At 45.8% G+C, this 20,333-nt stretch overlaps 3 protein-coding genes and 1 long non-coding RNA gene across 6 annotated transcripts in view; 3 read left to right on the top strand and 1 right to left on the bottom strand.

Annotated features, from left to right (window-relative positions):
- Positions 1-581: 581 nt before the first annotated feature.
- Positions 582-10,045, bottom strand: apbb3 (amyloid beta (A4) precursor protein-binding, family B, member 3). 3 transcript variants are annotated; one of them, XM_015034323.1, is made up of 13 exons: positions 9,740-10,045; positions 6,546-6,709; positions 6,404-6,459; positions 5,941-5,989; positions 5,581-5,730; positions 5,131-5,258; positions 3,628-3,633; positions 3,404-3,518; positions 2,920-3,001; positions 2,768-2,851; positions 2,418-2,533; positions 2,164-2,343; positions 582-1,472 (listed from the first exon to the last, which is right to left on the bottom strand). In XM_015034323.1, exons 1-13 carry the CDS (start codon positions 9,786-9,788, stop codon positions 1,215-1,217), a joined length of 1,437 nt encoding a protein of 478 aa, XP_014889809.1. In that variant the 5' UTR covers positions 9,789-10,045; the 3' UTR covers positions 582-1,214. The 3 variants fall into 3 exon arrangements, with proteins under 3 accessions (XP_014889809.1, XP_014889808.1, XP_014889810.1); XM_015034322.1 differs by having other exon boundaries at positions 6,404-6,462; positions 9,740-10,044; XM_015034324.1 differs by lacking the exon at positions 3,628-3,633 and having other exon boundaries at positions 6,404-6,462.
- LOC106948570 (uncharacterized) lies at positions 6,190-8,894 on the top strand. The gene is made up of 3 exons (XR_001425205.1): positions 6,190-6,199; positions 6,355-6,356; positions 8,167-8,894. It is a non-coding gene; the product is annotated as an uncharacterized LOC106948570 (long non-coding RNA).
- Positions 10,046-11,879: 1,834 nt separating the features above from the next.
- sra1 (steroid receptor RNA activator 1) lies at positions 11,880-14,456 on the top strand. The gene is made up of 7 exons (XM_015034321.1): positions 11,880-11,933; positions 12,019-12,115; positions 12,708-12,821; positions 12,900-12,983; positions 13,051-13,199; positions 13,288-13,396; positions 13,493-14,456. Exons 2-7 carry the CDS (start codon positions 12,091-12,093, stop codon positions 13,768-13,770), a joined length of 759 nt encoding a protein of 252 aa, XP_014889807.1. The 5' UTR covers positions 11,880-11,933; positions 12,019-12,090; the 3' UTR covers positions 13,771-14,456.
- A 1,727-nt stretch (positions 14,457-16,183) lies between these two features.
- camk2a (calcium/calmodulin-dependent protein kinase II alpha) overlaps positions 16,184-20,333 on the top strand; it is an 18,018-nt gene continuing 13,868 nt past the window's right edge. The window contains exons 1-2 of the mRNA XM_015034318.1: positions 16,184-16,383; positions 18,170-18,264. Of these exons, the coding sequence (XP_014889804.1) occupies positions 16,322-16,383; positions 18,170-18,264 (157 nt within the window). The 5' untranslated portion in view covers positions 16,184-16,321. The remainder of the gene's footprint in view (positions 16,384-18,169; positions 18,265-20,333) is intronic.

Raw genomic sequence — 20,333 nt, 5'->3', positions numbered from 1 at the left:
CAGGGTAAAGCCTCAACTCAAACTTCTTTTTGAGACTCAGTTCTCACTGCATCACAAAGGACAAGCTAATGAGCTTTAGAGACTCTTCTGATTCAAACTCAACAATCACTTTAAGGTTGAATCTTACTGTTTTACTGGCATACGATGATGATGAACAATATCTTCATCTGTGTCACCATGGAGTGTGCCCTTCAAAATGATCAATCTCCAGGCATTTGCACCATACTTATTGCCAACAATAGGAACCATATTTTTCTCTGGTCAGAGTTACAATGGATACTTGGTAAACTCTTTACAAAGGTTGTTTGAGGCATAAAATCCTCCAGGCTGGCTCGCCACATTGAGTAACTCAAATCTTGAGGTTCGCCTGTAGCTGTAGGGAACCAATGTCAAATTGGGAGACACAGGATCCTCAGAACTAAAACAATCTCCAAGTTACCAGCTGATTTTTACATTTCATTGTAATAAGCAAAGAAAGGATTATATTGTTATTGTTATGCAACTTAAACAAAAAGCCATATTGCAAATTAAAATAAACTGATAAATGAAAGAACAATAAATCAAGTCAGCAGGAAGCAGAATGAAGGTTTTCTGTTTTATTCAGATTCATTCATACATGACATCATTTCCAGACATAAAGAGCCTCAGCAGCTTATTGCTTCCTGAAACTTAAAAACTCCTCAACCTGCAGAGGCATCAGCCAATCAGGAGGGAAACCAGGAAATGTGAGACTAATGCACTAATGTGCGCCCCTTGGTGGTCAGCAGCACTCACTGCAGCCTCAAGGTTTCCGTCCAGAAGAAGCTGAAGCCGACTGAGGAGCTGCTGTCTGGGATGGAAGAAGCTTTCTGCTCTAACTCTACTATTCTGCTTTTGAAGGACATTTTAGGGAAATCAGAGGCAGAAATCCTCCTGGACCTTCATCACTCTTCATCAGAACAGTTCTCTGTTGTTCTGTGAAGGAGTAACTTGGTATTGATAGCTAACATCTGAAAATCCTGAGTCGGTTCAGTTTCTACAAGTTGGTTTGTTCTAAAACGGAGGAAGAATCGATCGCTCTGATTGGTCAGACACCTGCAGACAGTTCCTCCTGTTCGGTTCAGTAGCAGCGACAGGTGAGACAGGATCCCAGCCGCTCCTCAGATGGGCCTCGCCTTGGTGTTGCCAGTTCAGACACTGATGTCATCGCAGTCCGGTCGGACCAGCGGCCATCACTACGAGGTGGCGGCTTGTTTGTTGCGGAATGTCTCGAAGAACGCCATCATCCCTTTCCTCACATTGCTGCTGCTGCTGCCCTTTGGCATCGGCACCAATGTGGTGCTGCTGCTGCTGTTTCCATGGTGATGGGATGTCAGCGGGGGGAAAGCGATGCCGTCCATGGAGTTGGCTCGTTTCACCTTTGATGGAGTTGCACGCCAAGATTTGGTTCTGGGAGGCGGAGTCTGAGCCACCAGACACTTCTGGTACTGGAGCTGATGGGAGGAAACAATGAGATGAACCACCAGCAGGGGGCGACAACACAATGGCTACAAAACACATGACACATGACACATGACAAACACAGTGTTGGGTGTCCCAGCCTGGGACTCCCAGACAATCCCAGAGCTGATTCAGGGTGCGATTACTATTCACATCCAGCCTGAAGGGGCTGGTTGTGTTTGCTTTTCGGGCTTCCTCAGGTTTTCTTTCTCTGATATTAAAATTTTGTGTGATAATCTGAAATGTTTCAGTGAGATAAGAAAGCAAAAACAGAAGAAATCTCAAGGGAGTGAATACTTTTTCACAACTCTATAGCCATGAGTTGCACCCTGATGACTTCTTACTTTGCTTGCTTGCAGTCAGAGGGAGAGGGATCCCCCTGTGGTGAGAAACAGTACCGCTGAGGATGGGAACTTCACAGCTCAGTTTGTTAAACCTCCAATCAGTCAGATAATAATACTCAATAAAATACAGTTGATATGTCAACAGTACTATCAGTGGTACTAACAGTAGTACCATCACTGTGATATGGCCCCTAATTCCTGCAGGAGGAAACAGGAAGGCTTCTCTCTAAGGGTGATGATATTTTTCTGTCTGTTTCTAAATTTCACAGATACTGAAATGTGAAACTCTTTAGCGGTGTTCTGATTCTGTGTAAAAGCTCATAATCATCCTCATCCTCACCATGCACGCCGCCTGGACAGCCTCAGAGATGATCCCTGCGTCCGGTTCACACCAGAACACGTGACACTCAAATTGCTGCGTCCCGGCGTCCACGATCACTGCAAAAGTGTGGCTGTCATGGCCGACGCCAAGGAAGGTGAGGAATCGCACCTGGCATTCCCAGAGTGGCTCGTCTCCGTCCTGCTGGCAACCAGCAACAGTTAGACAGGTGAGGCGACATATTACCTGAGCTCCACCAGCAGCGAGGACGGTACCTCCCCCTTCCACAGAGACAGAACCCTGTCACTGATGTGGATCACCGTTGGCTCCCAGTCGTCGCGGTCTGTGGAGTTCATGATGCTTTCAATGGCTCTGTTCAACACCTCCATACCTGCAGAACAGCAGACAGTCCGGCGGGTCGGTTACAAAACCCCCCTTCATTCAGAACTGGGTCTATTGATCAGGATTAGCACAGGCTCAGGCTCTGCTAATCCTGGTCTAGATCTTTAGGATATTGGGGAGCTGACGACCCAGGGATGGTTATCTAATTGGTCGGTTTATCGATCTGGGAACTAAAGCAGAGCTACAGAACACCTGGTGGAGAACAGGTGAGTCTCTGTCCTACCCATGGCTCTAGACACCGGCAGGTTCCCGATGTACTGGACCTCAAACTTCTGGACTTGGTGCCTCACTGCCTCCAGGAACTCCACTGAAACAACAGGGCATGGTTAAAGAACCGGTACCTGGTACCTGGTGGACCAGGAGCAGGTGAGTCACCTTGTCTGGGCAGGTCTTCAGGTGAGATGCTCTCCATGGTGAAAGAACGGGACGGTCTCATCAGAGCTTTCTCCGACATCATCTGCACGAAAGAAAGAGTTCAGTCAGAACTGAACAGAGCAGGAGGAAACCATGTTTCCATGACGATCAGTGAGAAGATGGCAAACACTGGGTCTAACAATAGGTCCAACAGAACCAGGAACTCCTCCAGTAGGTTCAACAGAACTAGAACCTCCTCCAGTAGGTACAACAGAACCAGAACTTCCTCCAGCAGGTCTAACAGACCTTTCTCCAGTTGTGGTGATTGCTGATGTCTCAGTTGCAGCAACCTGATGAGCTCCTGCTGCCCTGGAGTTGCTCAGACTGATGGTAATCACTTGGTCAGTGTCCTGGTTCTGACCCAGACCACCAGGCTGGACTCGGCTCTTCAGACTTTGGTCTTCATCAGTTCACTAGTAGGGTACTTCAGGTGTTGGAGTCTCACCTTGGAGCACATCTCGTGCAGCGCTGAGGCGATGGCCTTGGCCGGAGCATTACAGCGAAACACGTGGCACTTCAGGACGCAGCTGTCCTTATCGCCGGCCACGAAGGCGAAGTCCCTGAATGCACCACAAACACACACACACAGAAAACCTGGTGAGCGGAGGTAACACAGGGGGAAGTCCATGGATGACCCTGACGTTCGGCTGTGAGTGTGGAGGGGTTTACCTGTCCCTGCACACATAGGGGTGGGCGTGGCAAAGAAACAGAAAGCAACAGTGTTAGAGCGCAAAACACAATGGTGAGCTTGATTTGAACTTCTCAGCATGCAGGAGCAAAGCAGCAGCAGTGAGTCCAGCTTAGCTTAGCACAATGACTGGGAACCCCACCCTTCAGAGGCCGGACCCGTCCTACAGCTACAGGTGAGTCTGACAGTGGACTGTCCAAGCTGGGGACAGACGACATAACTGGTTTCGACTTTAGTTTCTGCACTCAGGATGAACCAGACCAGATGAATCAATCTGAATGCATCAAACTCTCTGGAAACTCAGCTGAATTTCTGATGGGCCTAACCCACCAGCAGGGGGCACTAAGAGCAGATATTCAGATGGGTTATATTCCTGTTCTGCTGAGTTTCCAGTTGTCGCCAGGAGGAATGAACGTTCAATGCTCAGCTGCGATTCCTTAGAAACTTCAAACTACTGTGAATAACTAGCTGAGCTTAATGCACTGTGTGATGACTAGAATCAATAGGAAGTCATGTGTGATTAAACTGACATACTTTTCTGACAAGTGACACAACAATTGTGAATTGGCACAATATAAATAAGTGAATTGAATTGAATAGTTCCACTCATCATAAATTAATAAAAAGCAAGAAATAAAAATAAAAAAATGACATTATTTTAAATTTGTAAAGTTTATCCCACAGATTTATATAGATCTGATGGATCTGATCTGATCTGCTAAAGTTGAGAGTTTGGGCTATTAATCTGTTTTAGAACAACTCTCAATGCTGGTTTTATCATAAACATGTTTTTATGTATGTCTGAACAAACAATCATATCGTGTCTGGATCACACAAATAAAAAAATAACTTAATACTGCGCAGAAATAAACCTGTGAAATAAAATGTTTACTTTTTGTTAAAAAATTAATTTGTTTTATTTATAATTTCCTTCATTATTTACTGTTTTAGTCTGATTTTATCCCAGCATGACTGTAATTAACAAGCTGAATATTATTCTGCCCAGCGCTGTGCATTTGTAATGTCACATAGCGTCACACAACGTTTTTTACTGAAGGCGACTCACGGTACCTGTCATCAGCCTCATTCTGATTGGCTGTCAGCAACACACGTTTACAGTTGGGTCGGTGATCTGTTCACACAACCCAACCGGGTCGCCCAGTGTGTCTGTTTAACCAAGACCAAGGGACGGTTCCCTTCTCTCGCTAACTCGCCCACCTTGCCGACTGACCCAAACTAGCACGGACTGGTCCAGATTTTGCGTACTGCTCCAGACTTTCCCAGTGTTCTGTTCAGGACTGGCAGAGACATCATGTAGCTTGGCCCCAGCTTAGGTTGAATCTAGACCAGGGTTCTGCAGGTCCGGTCTTTGAGTACCGCTGGAGGTTTGGACCTGCAGAACCCTGATCTAGAGTCATGATAATGTAATTGAAGTCGATTCTGAAGGTTTTGCGTTTCGAGCAACCCGGGTCTGATCGACTCACCTGCCGTTGTTGCAGCCCACGCCCCACACTCGGATGTTGATGATTGGCTGACAGTGGAGGGGTGTGTGGTCTAATGGGTCCAATAAGGTCAAGGTGTCTTTCTTGAGAACCAGCATCATCTCCCGACCCTGCAGGTCAGAACATGCTCTCATAAGCAGCTTCCTGCTGACTCCGGTTAGCTTGACCTGTTCTGGTTTATCAGCGTCCATGGATGTTAATGTAACATTAGTTTAGTGAGCCCCCTAGTGGGTGGTGAGTAGAACAGGTCAGGAGAACATTACGCAGGGGAATGGCATTTTTAGTTCTTTCATGTAGGTGCTGTGAATACGACCAACAATATCAAACTGCAGAACTGCTGTCTTTGCACAGAAATCAAACTCAGAGTAAAACCCAGATAAAAATAGGTGCAGTTTCCACACACTGCCACTAGGGGCAGCCCTCACGTCTCACCTCGCCCCAAGCCCCAGACCTGTCTCTCTGCTCGGGGCTGCCGCAGTGAGACAGCTGCTGGATGACGTTACTGACAGCTAAGCTGCTGCGACCCGGAGACAGGTCCTCCTCCTCCACCTGCAGCCAACCCAGGGAGCGAACAGCGAAGCACTGCAGAGAGGCAGGCGACATCAGATTACTGCTCCACAAAACTACGGTGGAGAGAGATTAGAACAGATTAGACCATCAGATTAAATCCTGATGCAGAGGAGGAGCTAAACTCTTATTCTGGCCTCATGCCCTTCATCATCACTTCCATGTTATTGTCAGAGTATTGGAACAAAAGTACAGTCCTTCATAGAGAAGATGTTTTTATGCTACCTTTGAGTCAGGGTCATGGTCAGTGAGATACTCCTCCTGCCACGAAGACCTGAGGAGAAAGAAGTTCATATAAGCTGTGGAGGTTCTGACGATGACTGGACAGTAAAGGATGTCAAGACAACATCTGTATAAAACTGCTGGTTTACTGGGATAAACACTTAGAGCTACTGGTTTACTAGCATAAACACTTTAGAGCTGCTTGTTTATAGCATAAACACTTTAGAGCTGCTGGTTATGGGAATGAAGACAAAAACTGGTGGTTTATGTGAATGTGGACATAAAAACTGCTGGAGAAACAAGGCCAAATCGCCTCCACCTCGCAACTTCTAGGACCTGACTAGGCCAGCAGACTTGCTGAGGTCCAGGTGTCAGGCTAACAGAACATCTGTCTGTACAGAACCAACTGCTCAGAAGTTGTTTGACCCCCAGAGAACCTAACAGACAGACATTCATCCTGAGTTACCATTCCTCAGAGGCTCCTTCCGTCTCTTTGGTGGCGCTCTGGTCTCCTGCCTCTTCCTGCTGTAACACCACAAAAAAAGAGTGGGCTGAGCCACACTGGTGCAACCGGAGAAGCTACAAGAGAAAAACCAATCATGTCTCACCTGTGTCTCAAGAGGCTTTGGTGTCCCGGTAAGGCGGGGGTGCTGCCACTGGGTGGCACCGGTGGGAACGTGCCAGTAGTAGGTCCCCGTGGAGTCTTTGATTGTCCTCCAGCCAGAAGGAAGGTCTGGGTCCAGGAGGAGGTTCTGGTCTGTCCAGATGTTGTCTGCAAGGAAACAAATAGCTGTCATCAAATAGACACACCTGTCTCTGTCAATGCCCCCTAGAGGCAGCAATGCTCCCCACAGGTAACACAGGAGTGAAGTTTTATCAGATCCATTCAAACTGCCTCTATAGCCAACCACTTCTGATCTGCTAGTTATTGTAAAATAAATATAAAATAAAAACATGTACAATATAATTATAGAATTAGTAAATATGTAGTAAAATGAACCATGAGGTGTTAAATGTTTCTGTGCTTTATTTCAGGAAACAAACAAATCAGCTGCTAGAATAAAATTCTCATCACATATGGAGCCAGTTAAAAACATCCCTGATGATCTCTGCCTGCATTTAAAACAGAAACTATCCAGCATTTATGGGAAAGATTGTAAATAAGCAGATCCTCTTTCACAGATTAAAGCACAGAGACAAAGAATAACAATTAAACCATTATTAAATTGAAAAAAACACCAATATAAATGTTTATGGTCCTCTAATCTGGAACAAATTTCCAGAAAACAGAAAGACAGCTGAAACGCTGAGCTCCTTTAAATAAAGAACAAAACCACTTGTTTATAGCTGCCTTTCATTTCTGGTAACTGGAACATTGATCATCATATTTGATGATGGCATTTGACAAAATGTAATGTTTATTGTTTCATAATTGGTGACTGAATGATGTTTCATGGTGAACACACTCTGAAATTTCTTGTTGCTGAAATGTGCTGTGTGAATAAACTTAACTTGGGTCTGAGGAGAAAACCACATATTTATCACTTTTAATCAAGAAAGTTTATTTTTTATCTGTCATTGCAGGCTTTTAAAACATATTTTAACAAATTTTTATTATAAATTTCTCTAAGAGTTTTAAGTCAACTTTCCGTCAATTTGGTGAAAATTTTATGTTTTAATTGAAGTCAAACTGTCATTCAGAAGATTTGAACTCAGACTTTCAACAGAAGTAGAGAACTTATTGATCAGAGTTTGTTCTGTCCAGTCAGTTGCTGGGCTGAAGAGCTCCTGTCCAATCAGCTGTCCATGTCAGCAGGTCACACGTTGTTTTTATATTTTGCTGTGATCAGATGACATATTGATTCTCATGCCTGCATAAAGACAAAGCAGGGAACTTAACCCTCCTCTTCTTTATGTCCTCCTTGTTGACTCAGCAGTTTCATTCCCGCAGATGAAGGTCACCTTGATCATTGAGGGTCGTTGCTGACTCATCAGAACCGTGTTTATCACTCAGGACAGCAGAACCGGCCCAAGGTTGAAGCAGGTCCTGTTGGAGCCTCCAATTACTGCAGCTCCACCTTTACCACCTTTACTTTTTAATGGTCCATGCTTCACAGCTCACCTGGATTTCTACTTTAACGCAGTTAACTGAGTAGTTTTTAACAAAAGCATGTTAAAGTCTGTTCTCTCAGTGAAGGACTATAGAACTGGGTGATGTAGAACTAGGAGATGTGCTCTATCTTCCTGGTTTTAGTCAGAACTCCAGCAACAACATTCTGGATCAAGCTGCAGCTCGACCATTGATTTGTTAGTCAGATCTATTAAGACACTGCTGCAGTAATCAATGCCACTAAAGAGAAACCCCTGGATGAGTTTCTCTGATGCTGAGACATTAGTCCTCTGATCCTGGAAATGTTCTTCAGCTGATAGAAGGCCCACTTTAGAACCGTCTTTATGTGGTTCTGATCTCCTGCAGCAGTGGCTCTCTGAACCCAGATCATGTTGCCGATCCAACATCATGTGTCAGGACCAGGGCCATTGATTGGGTCAAACTGCTGAGCAAGAAGAGATGAAACTGAAGAAGCCGTGAATAATTAATAAACCCTCGGACACACGAACCGCTGAATCAGCTGAGAGAGACTAGACATCCTTCATCTCGCTGAGCTGCTGGACGGAGGCCCGGGTTCTGAACAGAACCAGAACCCTATCCTCCCAGAGTCTCAGGGTCCAGATTGTTTTAAAGCATCAGCCTCTCCGGGTGCTGATATCCAGTTCTGATAGGTCCAAACCAGCCGACAGGGACAGACAGCTGCATGTCCTCTGGAGCAAAAACAGGACAACACTCTAAAGGACTCGCCCTCTTCTTCTTCACAAACACTTCCTTCCTCTTCCTGGTCCTCCAGACTCTGAGGGGTTTTGCTGAAGAGCAAAGAGACAGAGAGGACTCCAGCTGTATTTCAGGAGGAGGAATCTCTAAAACGTTGTCAGAAATAAAAAAAACTTTCCATTGATTTCCAGTCATTATTCAATTTCTGCTGATATGTAGTTAAAGACATGACGAAGAGATGCAGAAACTGATTACAGAGTTTCATCACCAGCAGGAAGATGAGGCTGAAGGAGGTTCTAGTTGAGGCAGAAAGTGGATCAGAACCAGAACCAGAGGTATGTCCTGGTCAGGGATGGGAGTAATGTGAGTGACTGGTTAATATAAACCCAGCAGAGAAAACATTCATGCATCAGAGCAGCAAACTACTAAACTACCAAAGCTGCTTCAGTCAGGAGCCCTGCAGAGCTCCACAAGTTCTGGTTCTTCTGGAGCTTCTTGAAGGGTTGTTGATGAGTGGTTCTGGTGGGTCGGCCTGCTGGGAAGGCTCACTGTGGTTCCAGGTGTGAATCCTCGTTCTGACTGAGATTCTCTGGAGTCCAGAAACTCACAGGTGGTTCTGGAACCATTTCCAGACTGATGCAAGTCAGACTTTGTTTCTTATCAGTTCTAGTTCTACAGCTTGGTCTTTGATGAGCTGCTTTGTTTCTTCATCTTTGTCCGATACTAAACTCAGTTTGACCAGATGAACTCAGGAGCTGCGGGACTTTCTGTCTTTAACTCTGCCACTAGTTGGGATTGAAACTAAAACGTCATTGAGCATCTGAGAATTTACACCCAGAAACATCCAACATAAACTCCAACCTGCATCAGGATTATACGTCCATTATGAGGACTATCCTCATAATGCTGTCCCACGCCCAGGACCTCTGATCGGATGGAAACCTGAATGTGTCTGTGTGGGTGTGTGTGTCTCACCATCATAGTTGACGATGATGATGGCCAGCATGTAATCCTTGCCCATCATGGCTCCACCCTCCCTGGTGAGTTGCAGTCAGCTGATCAGGCCCAGAGGACGGCTGCTGCAATCAGTCTCTCTCCCGCTGTTCCCCTGTCTCTGTGGGTGTCTCTCGTCCCGCCGTCCACCCCTCTCTCAGACACCATCAGTGTTTCTTCTCCTCCCTTGTTTTGTTCCCCGTCCCGGCGTTTTCTCTGCCTCCTCTTTGCCTCTCTCCTCTCCGTCTGATGAAGGATGCTGTTTTCCTCCTCCTCCTCCTGATGATGTCATCACTGCCCTCCCTCTCTGCCTCACTCGCCGTCCCCTGTAAAAAATTACTCCACTACAGCAAGTGATGCTGAAAGTAAAATCTGTTGGAACATCTTCATCCTGAGGCTGAAGCTGGAACAGGAAATACATCATCACGCTCAGTGGAACCGATGAAGATGATGCTGTGACTCTCAGCAGTGGAGAACCTTGAGGTTTTGATGGACTCATATAAATCCAAATATTTCATTTAGCCTCAATGTTAATCCAAACAAAATGAAGAAAAAAAATCTGTTTAGTTGATTAGTTTGTTATTCCTACAAATCTGTCCATATTGAGACATTTTATTTTCATTTTTTCAATATGTAACCTTTAGATTTAGGTCATAGGTGTCCAAACTTTTGGTCACATGGACCAAAATCGTCAGGTAGATGAGCCAGAGCCAGAAAAATGTAATCTTATGTATTCAACAATAATCTAATCATGCAACACTTTAATTAAATTAATAGCTTTGTTGTTGGTAAGGAATGTGTAAATGATTAAAGATCTGGGTTTGCCTCACAAAAAGTAATTTTGATAATTTTCTAGGCATCAATAGGAAAAAAAAAAGAGAACAGAATTTAATTAATTCTGAACAATAAATTCAGGATCTATTAGAGAACACTTGCAGAATTTAGCCAACTTTAATAAATAAAAAAAATTAAAGCAGATTTGGATGCAGCAAAGTCAGTTTTTGAGTAAAAGTCACAGGAAAGATGTGGAGCTTGAAAACAAAAGGCATTAAAAAACAAATTGCTGCTGTGGCCAATGTTTTCTACTGTAGGAAGACTTTAATGTGTCTGTGATGGTGGGGAAGAATTTGCATGATTGCAGGGGCCACACACAATAAGTTTGGGGACCGCAAATGCCCCCGTGACCTCACTTTGGACACCCTGATCAGGTAATGCAGTCAAGCGATGTAAAGCAATATCTATGCATGAATTTTATTGGATAGAAAAACCAAAACAAATAATAAAAAAGGGTCCGTAAAATAGTCACTGTAAATCCACCTGACGGTGTGCTGACGTCACACTGTTTCAATAGGCGTGTCACGGTTGCCACAACTGGCAGTACTTAAAGTAAGCCTTTGCAACAGGAAGTAGAATTATTCACCTCTTCAAAGTAAATGTAATGATAAGTTCTCTGAAGGACTTCAAACAGAATCAAACTGAACATTTTGATTCTGGATTAATTTTGATGACACAGTTTGAATTTCAGTCAGCGGTCAGGCTTGTTCTCCATGTGGACATTCTCTGGGTACTCCGGTTTCCTCTCACAGTCCAGAAATATGCATGTTAGGTCAGCTGCTGCTGCACTGGACGGGTGACCTCTCCAAGATGGACCCCACATACTCACAGACACCTGGAGGCATTAACTGCCCTGCGTGAAAAATAGGAGCAGAAAACAGAAATAATCATCCTTCAAAAATAATTTATATTCACTTTATATTAGCTAGCTGTGAGTTTTATGACTTCAAAAGCATTAAAACGCAAACATGTAGCAATATTATTTTACTTCACCTGTAATATACTAAGGTTTTGATGCTTCAGTTTTCTGTCAGTGGGAAAACTTGAAGATAAAAAGATAAAATCTACAATAGACACAATTAACTACCTGTAACTGATGTTAACCTAAAAATCCTTCAGTCAGGAGCTGATTCTATGGCACATTTGAACATTTAAATGTTCATAAATATGACTTTAAAGAAAAGATAAGACAGGAGAAATCGAAGAGTCAAAATAAATTAAAAATAGGTGACATCAGAAGATTTTATTTTTGACATTCTGACCGGATATGGTGACTGCAGTTATCGAACTTATTAGGTTATTCATTGCAACAACAACACACCAGACTTTGTGTTTAGTTTGGGTGAGTTAGACAAGAAATAGCCTTTAATTAAATCCAGAGTTTAATCGAAGTTTATTTGACGCTTTTAGCTTAGCTAGCGGCTAAGCTCTTCCGGTTAGCCTAGCCGCTAGCTTCGCTCAGCCTCCCTGGGAAGAATCAGCTGATTCCAGGCCCCAACATGGAGGACATGTACGTGAAACCCGGTGAGTTTCCTCCAGAGGATCCGTGCAGTCCGGGAGAATATTACCAGAGTCCCACTGCGGGGATTAAAACGGTCGGGGAGTTGTTAGGCGCCTACTATCAGTCACAGACTGGAACTTCACTTAAAAACCTCTGGATTCAAACTAATCTGATCCATACCATAATAATCTCTGAGTTTAAGTGGATTCATTATGGCGGCGATGACAGGCCTGTGTGACGCGATGAATTCGGGTCATTAATAGTTCATCTAATGTCAGCCAGCTCAAAGTATGAGTGCTGAAACGCTGATGATTCATAAACTTGATCTTTGTTGTGATGTTTGATTATTGATCGTAAATTTCTGTCCTGCCGGATTAAAGCTGTTAGATTGGATTATTGATCAGAGCTAATGACATCTGCAGGTGGTAATCCAAACCTCGTTATTATTTATTTATTTATTTAGTCAGCAGGGAGTCTCTGGACTCTTTTCAGTAAAATAAATGTTTATTAGAGATTATTTTCCCCACCAAGACGTTCAGTTTCAGAGCATCTCTCTATGTTGGTCATAATCAGGATTTTTGCTGAACTGTGTTTATATACATTTTTGTTTCCAAGGTAACCAGGAGCGGGGCTGGAACGACCCCCCTCAGTTTTCCTACGGGCTGCAGACGGCCCGCGGACCTCAGAGGAACCCCTTGAGCAGGAGAGCCGTTCCAGCAGCGAGCTCAGGTAATCTGACTCACCTGAACACTGACTTCACCTCACTTGTCATCTGATTTGAAACATCTGAATCTGATTGGTCTCCAGGTCCAGGTGCTCCATCCCCAGCCCCTCCCTCCTCCAACCTCATGGCCCCGCCCATGTGTAGAGTAGCTCCGCCTCCTCTGCCAGGTAATAGTCAGAACTGTCTCACTGCACCTGTTCAACGCACCTGAGTGACAGCTTCAATGTCCTCCAGCTGGACATCCACCTGAGGCAACACCCACTGCCCAAGCAGGACCAATGAGAAAGCAGGGAGAGGCGGATGGCAGCCAATCAGAACCTGACCTGGACACTGTGATGTCAGTGCTGAACAGAGCGCTTGAGGCCTGCAGGAGCTCCGTGAGGGTGAGTTTTCACCAGCAGGGGGCGCTTGAGGCCCGCAGTACTGCACCTGGCCAGCAGAGACACACACTAATGCATCACTTGTCTGCAGGCTCAGGTGTGTAATGAGGTCACTAAGAGGCTCCGCCTCCTGGAGGACAGCTGGAGGTCAGGTAAACTCAGCCTACCTGTAACCAGACGCATGGACGTCCTGTCCCAAGGTAACCTGTCCCACCTGTCTGTTTCATGCCTGTCTCACCTGATTGTCCCACCTCATATCTCACCTGTCCACCTGTGTATCCACCTGTGTGTCCCAGAGCTGCAGGCCGGTCACTGGGACTCTGCTGATGAAGCTCATCGCTCTCTTATGGTCGACCATGTGACCGAGGTCAGCCAATGGATGGTTGGCGTTAAACGGCTCATCGCTGAGACCCGCAACCTCAGTCCAGATCACCTGAAACCGCTCCAGAACCCAACTGTACCAGCCCAAGAACCAATGGTACCTGCCCAGGACCCAACAGAACCAGCCCAGGACCCAACAGAACCAGTCCAGAATCCCACAGAACCAACCCAGAACCCAGGATGCCAGTCCTGAGTTTCCCAGAACCCTGCAGTCCAGCTCTGGGTAACTTGGCCGGGATTCTGTGCGGTTCTTCTCATCTTCTGAGCTGGACTGGTTTCAGTTGTTTTGGTATCGGTACCATCAGGTTCTGTTCACCTGGTTTGGACTCCTACATCCTGGGGCTCTGGTTCTGCTCAGACAGACCCAGAACTTGAACCTCAGACAATAAACAGAACTGGACGTACTCACATCAGAACTGTGGACTCTTGATTCTGGAACCAGAACTTCTCTGGGTTGTCAAATGGACTCGGACTAGAAGAACCTGAACTTTAAGGCCCAGACTCCGAGGGTTCTGGACTTTAGGGAACCAGAACTTCTCCATCAGAACCAGCTGTTTAGAACGAAACTGAACCAGAGCGGACCTTTCAGCTGATTGGATGGAAAGCTTCAGGCGATTGTTGATACCATAGAACCTCAGCATGGGTCCAGACCTGGTTCTGGAACCCAAGCTGAATAGCTGGGAGTTGACATTGACATTTCCCAGCCAATCAGCTGTGTGCATAGCTCCACTCTGATTGTTCAGTTTTCCTGCAAGGGCCACTCTGATTGGTCCTCTGAAACGATCACAGCTTTAACAATTTCCTCTCTGTGTCCTGATCCGATTGTAACCCTGACTGGTCCTGTTGCGGCGCAGCAGCAGAATAAACATCTGAAAAGAGTGGCGTGTCTTTATCAGCTTCATTAATAACCGGAAGGAGAATAAATGCTGCAGTCAGGTTTCTCATAAACCAGAGAGTTTCTGACTCTGGTTCCAGTCAGAGTTTCTGAGAGTTTCTGACTGGAACCAGAAACACTGTTGGAAACATCATGTGACTCATGTCAGACTCCAGGTCCCTCCAGGTCCTTCCAGGACGTTCTGGTTTATGAATAGATCTGTATTTACATTTAAACATTTATTTTCCTGTGGCATCGTCCTGGCTGTAGTTCCAATGTTTGTCCAGCAGGTGGAAGCAGAGGATCAGCTCGAGATGCTGAGGCCGGTTCCCACCTCACAGGTAAGGCTGGTTCCGGTCCGGCTGGTTCTGGTCAGGCTGGTTTTCTTACTGGGACTGGTCTGGATGGAACCTGCTGGTTCTGGAGCGGTCCTGATCAAACATCCAGTCAATCCGTATTGTTTTTAGGTTTGGCTTGTCGTTATTTGAACCAGAACCTGTCTGGTTCTATTGTCATCAGAACCAGCTGGCAACAGGAAGTAGGCTGGAGACCCAAATCAGCAGAACTTCGGGTTCTGATCAGAACCGGGGAGACGGTTCCAGATCTGTCTCTGAGGTGTCCAGAACCTCTGGGTGAGCGGCACCAGAATCTGTCTAGTTCTGTTGGACTGCAGGCTGAACTCTGCTGACTTGGCCGTCCTCTTCTTCCTCCTCTTCGTCTCTGGAGAAAGGAGGAAGAGGAGGAAGCCAAGCAGAGAGGAAGATGACAGGAAGAGATCGGATCCCATCGGAACCAGAATCTAAAAATAACCTGGAGGAAGGAAGAGATGCTGCAGGCGCCAACTCACAGAGATCTGGACCAGAACCTGGAGGACCAGGACCGGGCCATCAGGACTGGGCCTTCAGAATCAGATCTTCACAACCAGACCTTCAGAACCGGACCTTCAGAACCGGTAGTGAACTGCTCCAGAACATCCAGTCAGCCTGTAACTGATGAGTTACCAGACCTGATGATAGAGAATCATCACCAGGCCAGAACCAGTTTGGGGAATCGAACTGGTTTTGGTTTCATATAGGATGAACCCATGAACTGCTGGAACATTAATAATGTGTTCATCTGGAATTAAATAATCCTCCCGTTGATCCTGGGATTTTCTGATGCTAATCTAGAAATATTTACAATATTTGTGCTGACATTAAATTTGTTTCACGGACTTTGACTAGACATGAAATAAAGCTGGGGCAGCAGAAATACTGCCACCTACAGGTCACGTAAAGCCACTGTGTCTGAACATTAGATGTTCTGGATTAGCTGGAACAAATGAGTAAATCTGATGTAGTTTAGCATCTCTGCAGGGCCACAGAAGAAGCATGAGGAGGGCCACATGTGGCCCCCGGGCCTTCAGTGTGACACATGTGATCTAAGAGGACGGAGGCCCAGCAGGTACATTCACTGATTGGGTTGGGATAGCCCAACCCAATCAGTGAAGTTCTGGTTCTCCAGAACCAGAACTTCAGCTCAATAATCTCTCTCTCTCTCTCTCTCTCTCTCTCTCTCTCTCTCTCTCTCTCTGTCTCCTATCCGCTGTCAGCTCTGGCTGAGGACTCAGTTTCCATGGCGACGCAGCGCGGCCTCCGATTGGCTGAGGGCGCAGTGGGCCGGGGGCCGAGCCTGTAAAGCTTCGGCGTCTCGGTTCTGGTTCTCATTTCGGTTCGAGAGACGAAGCGGCTCTTCCTCGCTGCTCTCTCCCTCCATCTTCCTCCTCCTCTTCCTCCTCCTCCTCCTCCTCTTCCTCAGACGGTAGGTCCGACTCCTCGCCTTCGCCGCCTCCATCATCATCCTCGGAGCCAGTCGACCCCTGACCCTCACCATGGCAACGGTCATCAGCACGCGCTTCTCCGATGAGTATCAGCTGTACGAGGAGCTGGGGAAGTGAGTACCACCTTCATCACCCTCCTCTTCCTCACTGACATCACACCTCTAACTTTCTATCTCCACAACCGATAATCTATCAATAAATGATCGATCATGTTCATCCTGATTTAAGCTGTAGTTTAATTATTATTACTATTATTTCTTTATGACTTTGTTGGACGTTTTGATAATTTTTAAAAGTTTTCATGAAGCTTCGCCGTTTATAATAATGTTCACATTGATTATCAATATTATCAGTCTTGCATTTAAAAAAAAAACATAAATCTGTGTTCATCTGAATTTAATAATTAGATCATTTAAAGATTCTGCTGGTGATTATTACAACTATTGATTATAGATTATAAATAATATCAGGTCTAGATCATAAATTATAGATTACACCAGGTATGGATCATTGAATCTATCTGGTATAGATTATTGATTATGAATTATACTATGCACAGATTATAGATTACATCAGCTTTAGATGATAAATTATAGTTGATATGAGGTATGGATTATTGATTGTGCTACTGATCAGTCACTGATGAGCAGCAGGATAAACACATCGATGGACGGATGGAGAGAAGAGTGAAGCACCTTTCTGACCCCATCCCACTCACCACCCACCCACACACACACACACACACACACACACAGTCTCCCTCACACTTAATGCCAGGTCTCTTACATAATGCGATGGTGGGCGGCAGATTGCAGCTCCGAAGAAACTCGACGCTTTCAGCTTCACTTCCCCTCAGGAATGTCTCCAACTGATTATTGATTATTGATCTGAAGGGTTCAGGTGGAAAGCAGAAATGGTGGGGTTGTTGACGATCATCTCCATGTCAGAGTCTCCCATTCATTCATTCATTCATTCATTCATTCATTCATTTAAATACAGTGAGATGAAGATAGAGGAAGATGATGGTCTGGTCAACATCCCAGGCCCTGAGGCTGCAGATTCAGCCTGAGGTCAGAGGTCAGAGACATGACCAGAAACCCCAGAGCTCCGTCCCTCTGTTAGCAGGTTAAAGGTCAGGTCCCTGAAAGCCTCTTCTCTCTAGAAACAAGATGGCCACCAGACTGATGTCAGCAGAGACTTCTGGGAAAACATCGAGACTCGAGAGGAGATGATGGACCGGGACGGACAGAACTGGGACGTACACAGAACCAGACGCAGCAGATCTGTAAAGCACGGTAGAGGAGGCATGGTGATGTGGGTCATCTCTGCATCTTCTGGAGGCAGTGTTAATCGATCTGTCCTACAACAGAATGGCCTAGTCAAAGGCCAGAGCAGGAACCTGAATGAACTGCATCTATGCTGAGAACGGACCAGAACCATCCGGCTCCGATGGACCCAAATTTACCTCCACCCTGACCTGGAAGGGCTGTTTCCATGGCAACAGCCGCTCAACTGGGATGTGTCAGTTAGCTTAGCTTAGCTTAGCTTAAACGTTCAATAGCTCAGCATACCCGTGTGCAGCGGCCCCTGCTGGTCACATCACACGGACTCTTTTCTGGAGAGGGAATGTGTAACAGGAAGTCACATTCCGCACTTCCTGCAGAATGTCACTCAGAACCGGCTTGGTTCTGAGTCCTTCGGACCCGTCCATGTCTGTTCTGGTGCTTCCTGAACAGCAGGTCCTAACGTCCACTGGGTCCGTCCAACCAGGAGGCGCAATGACCAGCTTCCTCCTCTCTGGTTTTAGCTGCTTTACTGGTGGATGGATGGCCCCGGCTGTCCATCTGTCCATCTGGTCGCCTGTCCTGTGACTGATCGGTTCCTCCTGTTGTGTTTCAGGGGAGCGTTCTCTGTGGTGCGGCGCTGTGTGAAGGTTTTATCGGGTCAGGAATACGCTGCCAAGATCATCAACACCAAGAAGCTGTCTGCTAGAGGTAAAAAGTCAACAAATGGCGGGCATGTTGCCATCTGAGTGGCTGCTGAGATTCAACCGGCCAGGAGAACTGACATGATAGGCTGAAACCTAATGAGGTGAACCGGGATTGGCTGACAACAAGCTTAAATGTGATTGGCTGAAACCTAACGAGCTTAAACGTGATTGGCTGAAACTTAACAAGGTGTTTGGAGTTTGGGTCATGTGGGTCATCTAAGTCAGACAGGACAAATCAGGACAAATCAGGGTAGGAGTGTAGGAGTTGGTCCCTCAGTCTGTGAGTTGCTGGTTTGTTATGGTTGTGTCCTGGAGCAGGACCTCCACCTGCCTGCTGCTGGTGGTTAGAGGGCCCAGCAGGGGGCACTGATGAACTGGTAGCATGAAGAGCGGGGTGGCTACTTGATCTTCACCATCAGCTTCATCACAACTGAAATCTAAAGTTTAGAAAACATTCAGGGTTCTGCCTCAGGAAACTGGTTCCACTGGACAGGAGACCTACCTCCCTGTCTGCTCTGGAACCAACAGAACCAGAACCTGCATGCTGGTTTTCTATGTTAGAGTGCCAGGTTCTGGAATCAGAACCTGGCACTCTAACATAGAAAGTTCTGCTGGTTCATGTGGTTTTTGTGTCTCTGCTCTGTCTTCTTAAACCCCAGTTAGCTGATGGTTCTGGTTCTGCTTGTTCTGGTTCTGCTTGTTCTGGTTCTGATAGTTCTGTTGGTTCTGCTGGTTCTGCTGCAGCTTCCTTCCTGTTAAAGGCAGAGAGTCAGAATGGAGTTTGCTGTAAGTTAATGACTGAATTCCTGCAAAAGAAACCTCTAAATATTTACAACAATAAACTGGATGTCATGTATTGACCAGTTAAACCAGTTAAACCAGTCAGCATGTTGCTCTTAAAAGAATAGACGAGAAACGCTGAGTGAACTGCAGCTGTTTACTGTCAGAAGGTTTTATGATGTTGCTCTAATTTAGTCTCTAGCAGATGTATAGTCAAAGCACGGCAAAATTTCCTGATCAGAATCAAACAGAGGAGAGGACTGCCCTCACACACACACACACACACACACACACACACGCAGACACAGAGACACACACACACATCCCCCCGGCTGAAACTCAGTCAAGCTGAAGGATTTTTCACTCTGGGAATTTTTTCACTATTCTGGTTTTAAGATTCCTTCGGTTGCTTAGCAACAAGCTGCAAAGTTGACAGAGAATATTTCTGTGTGAGCGTGTGTGTGTGAGTGTTCTGCTGCTCAGTGTTACATAACGTTCCTGCAGCTGTTTAACACACCTGATCAATCAAACATCTGCTGCTGAAAGAAACTCTGACTGGATCCCTGATTCACATCGGGAACTTTGAGAATTCGGGGAACTTGGGGAACTTGGAAGAGAACTCTTCCCTTCCTGTCTGTCTCTTCCTCCAGCAGTGTCTGTCCCTTTGCTCTTCTTCATCACTTTTATTTGTTATATTTCTGACTTTTGTGCAGAAATTTGGGCAAACTCTTTGCCATGAGCTTTGCAAAGAAAATTGGTCTGGGTTTCCCTGAATGACCTGGCTCCATAATGACCCGATACAACCGTAAACCATTACCTCTGTGATCCCACTGAAAGGGAGGTTCTGGTAGCTGCTTATAGATAAATGGTTAGCAGCTGTTGGCGATTAGGTGCGCATTGGTAATTGATCAGCAGCTGTTAGTGGTTAGGTGCGTATTGGTAATTGATCAGCAGCTGTTAGCAGTTAGCTGCGTATTGGTAATTGATCAGCAGCTGTTAGCAGGTTGCTCAAAGGGTTTGGTTGGTTTGACTCAGAGCAGAGAGAAAGAGAACCACAACAGATGTTGAAGTTTTTAGTTCCAGTAGAACTGGGTCTATTGGACCATCAGGAGGAAAAGCAACTTGAGAGTCAGATCAGAAACTTCAGAGATTCCTTCAGCTGCAGAGAGCCACTGAGAGGAGATGGCAAAAACTCTTAGTGAGGAGCAATGGTTGACCCCTTGCAAGAGGTGGTTGACTTGTTGCTAGGGGTCAACCACACCTAGCTACTCCTAGCTAGGGTTGGTTGACCCA

This window comes from Poecilia latipinna, unplaced genomic scaffold, assembly GCF_001443285.1.
Source record: "Poecilia latipinna isolate Pla-1442-1.1 unplaced genomic scaffold, P_latipinna-1.0 Scaffold294, whole genome shotgun sequence".
Classification (NCBI taxonomy): domain Eukaryota; kingdom Metazoa; phylum Chordata; class Actinopteri; order Cyprinodontiformes; family Poeciliidae; genus Poecilia; species Poecilia latipinna.
The sequence above is the reverse complement of the archived record's forward strand: the minus strand, read 5'-3'. Positions and strand labels throughout refer to the sequence as shown.

Bases quoted from the DNA above. Each gene is read 5' to 3' on its own strand.
- apbb3 (XM_015034322.1), bottom strand. From the start codon at position 9,788: ATGATGGGCAAGGATTACATGCTGGCCATCATCATCGTCAACTATGAT. The intron at 5,990-6,403 runs GTAACTCAGGAT...CTTTCTCCTCAG, and splicing joins GAAGGAGCCTCTGAGGAATG to GTCTTCGTGGCAGGAGGAGT. The intron at 5,731-5,940 runs GTAGCATAAAAA...GCCTCTCTGCAG, and splicing joins ACCATGACCCTGACTCAAAG to TGCTTCGCTGTTCGCTCCCT.
- sra1 (XM_015034321.1), top strand. From the start codon at position 12,091: ATGGAGGACATGTACGTGAAACCCG. The intron at 12,116-12,707 runs GTGAGTTTCCTC...TTTGTTTCCAAG, and splicing joins GGACATGTACGTGAAACCCG to GTAACCAGGAGCGGGGCTGG. The intron at 12,984-13,050 runs GTAATAGTCAGA...AATGTCCTCCAG, and splicing joins AGCTCCGCCTCCTCTGCCAG to CTGGACATCCACCTGAGGCA.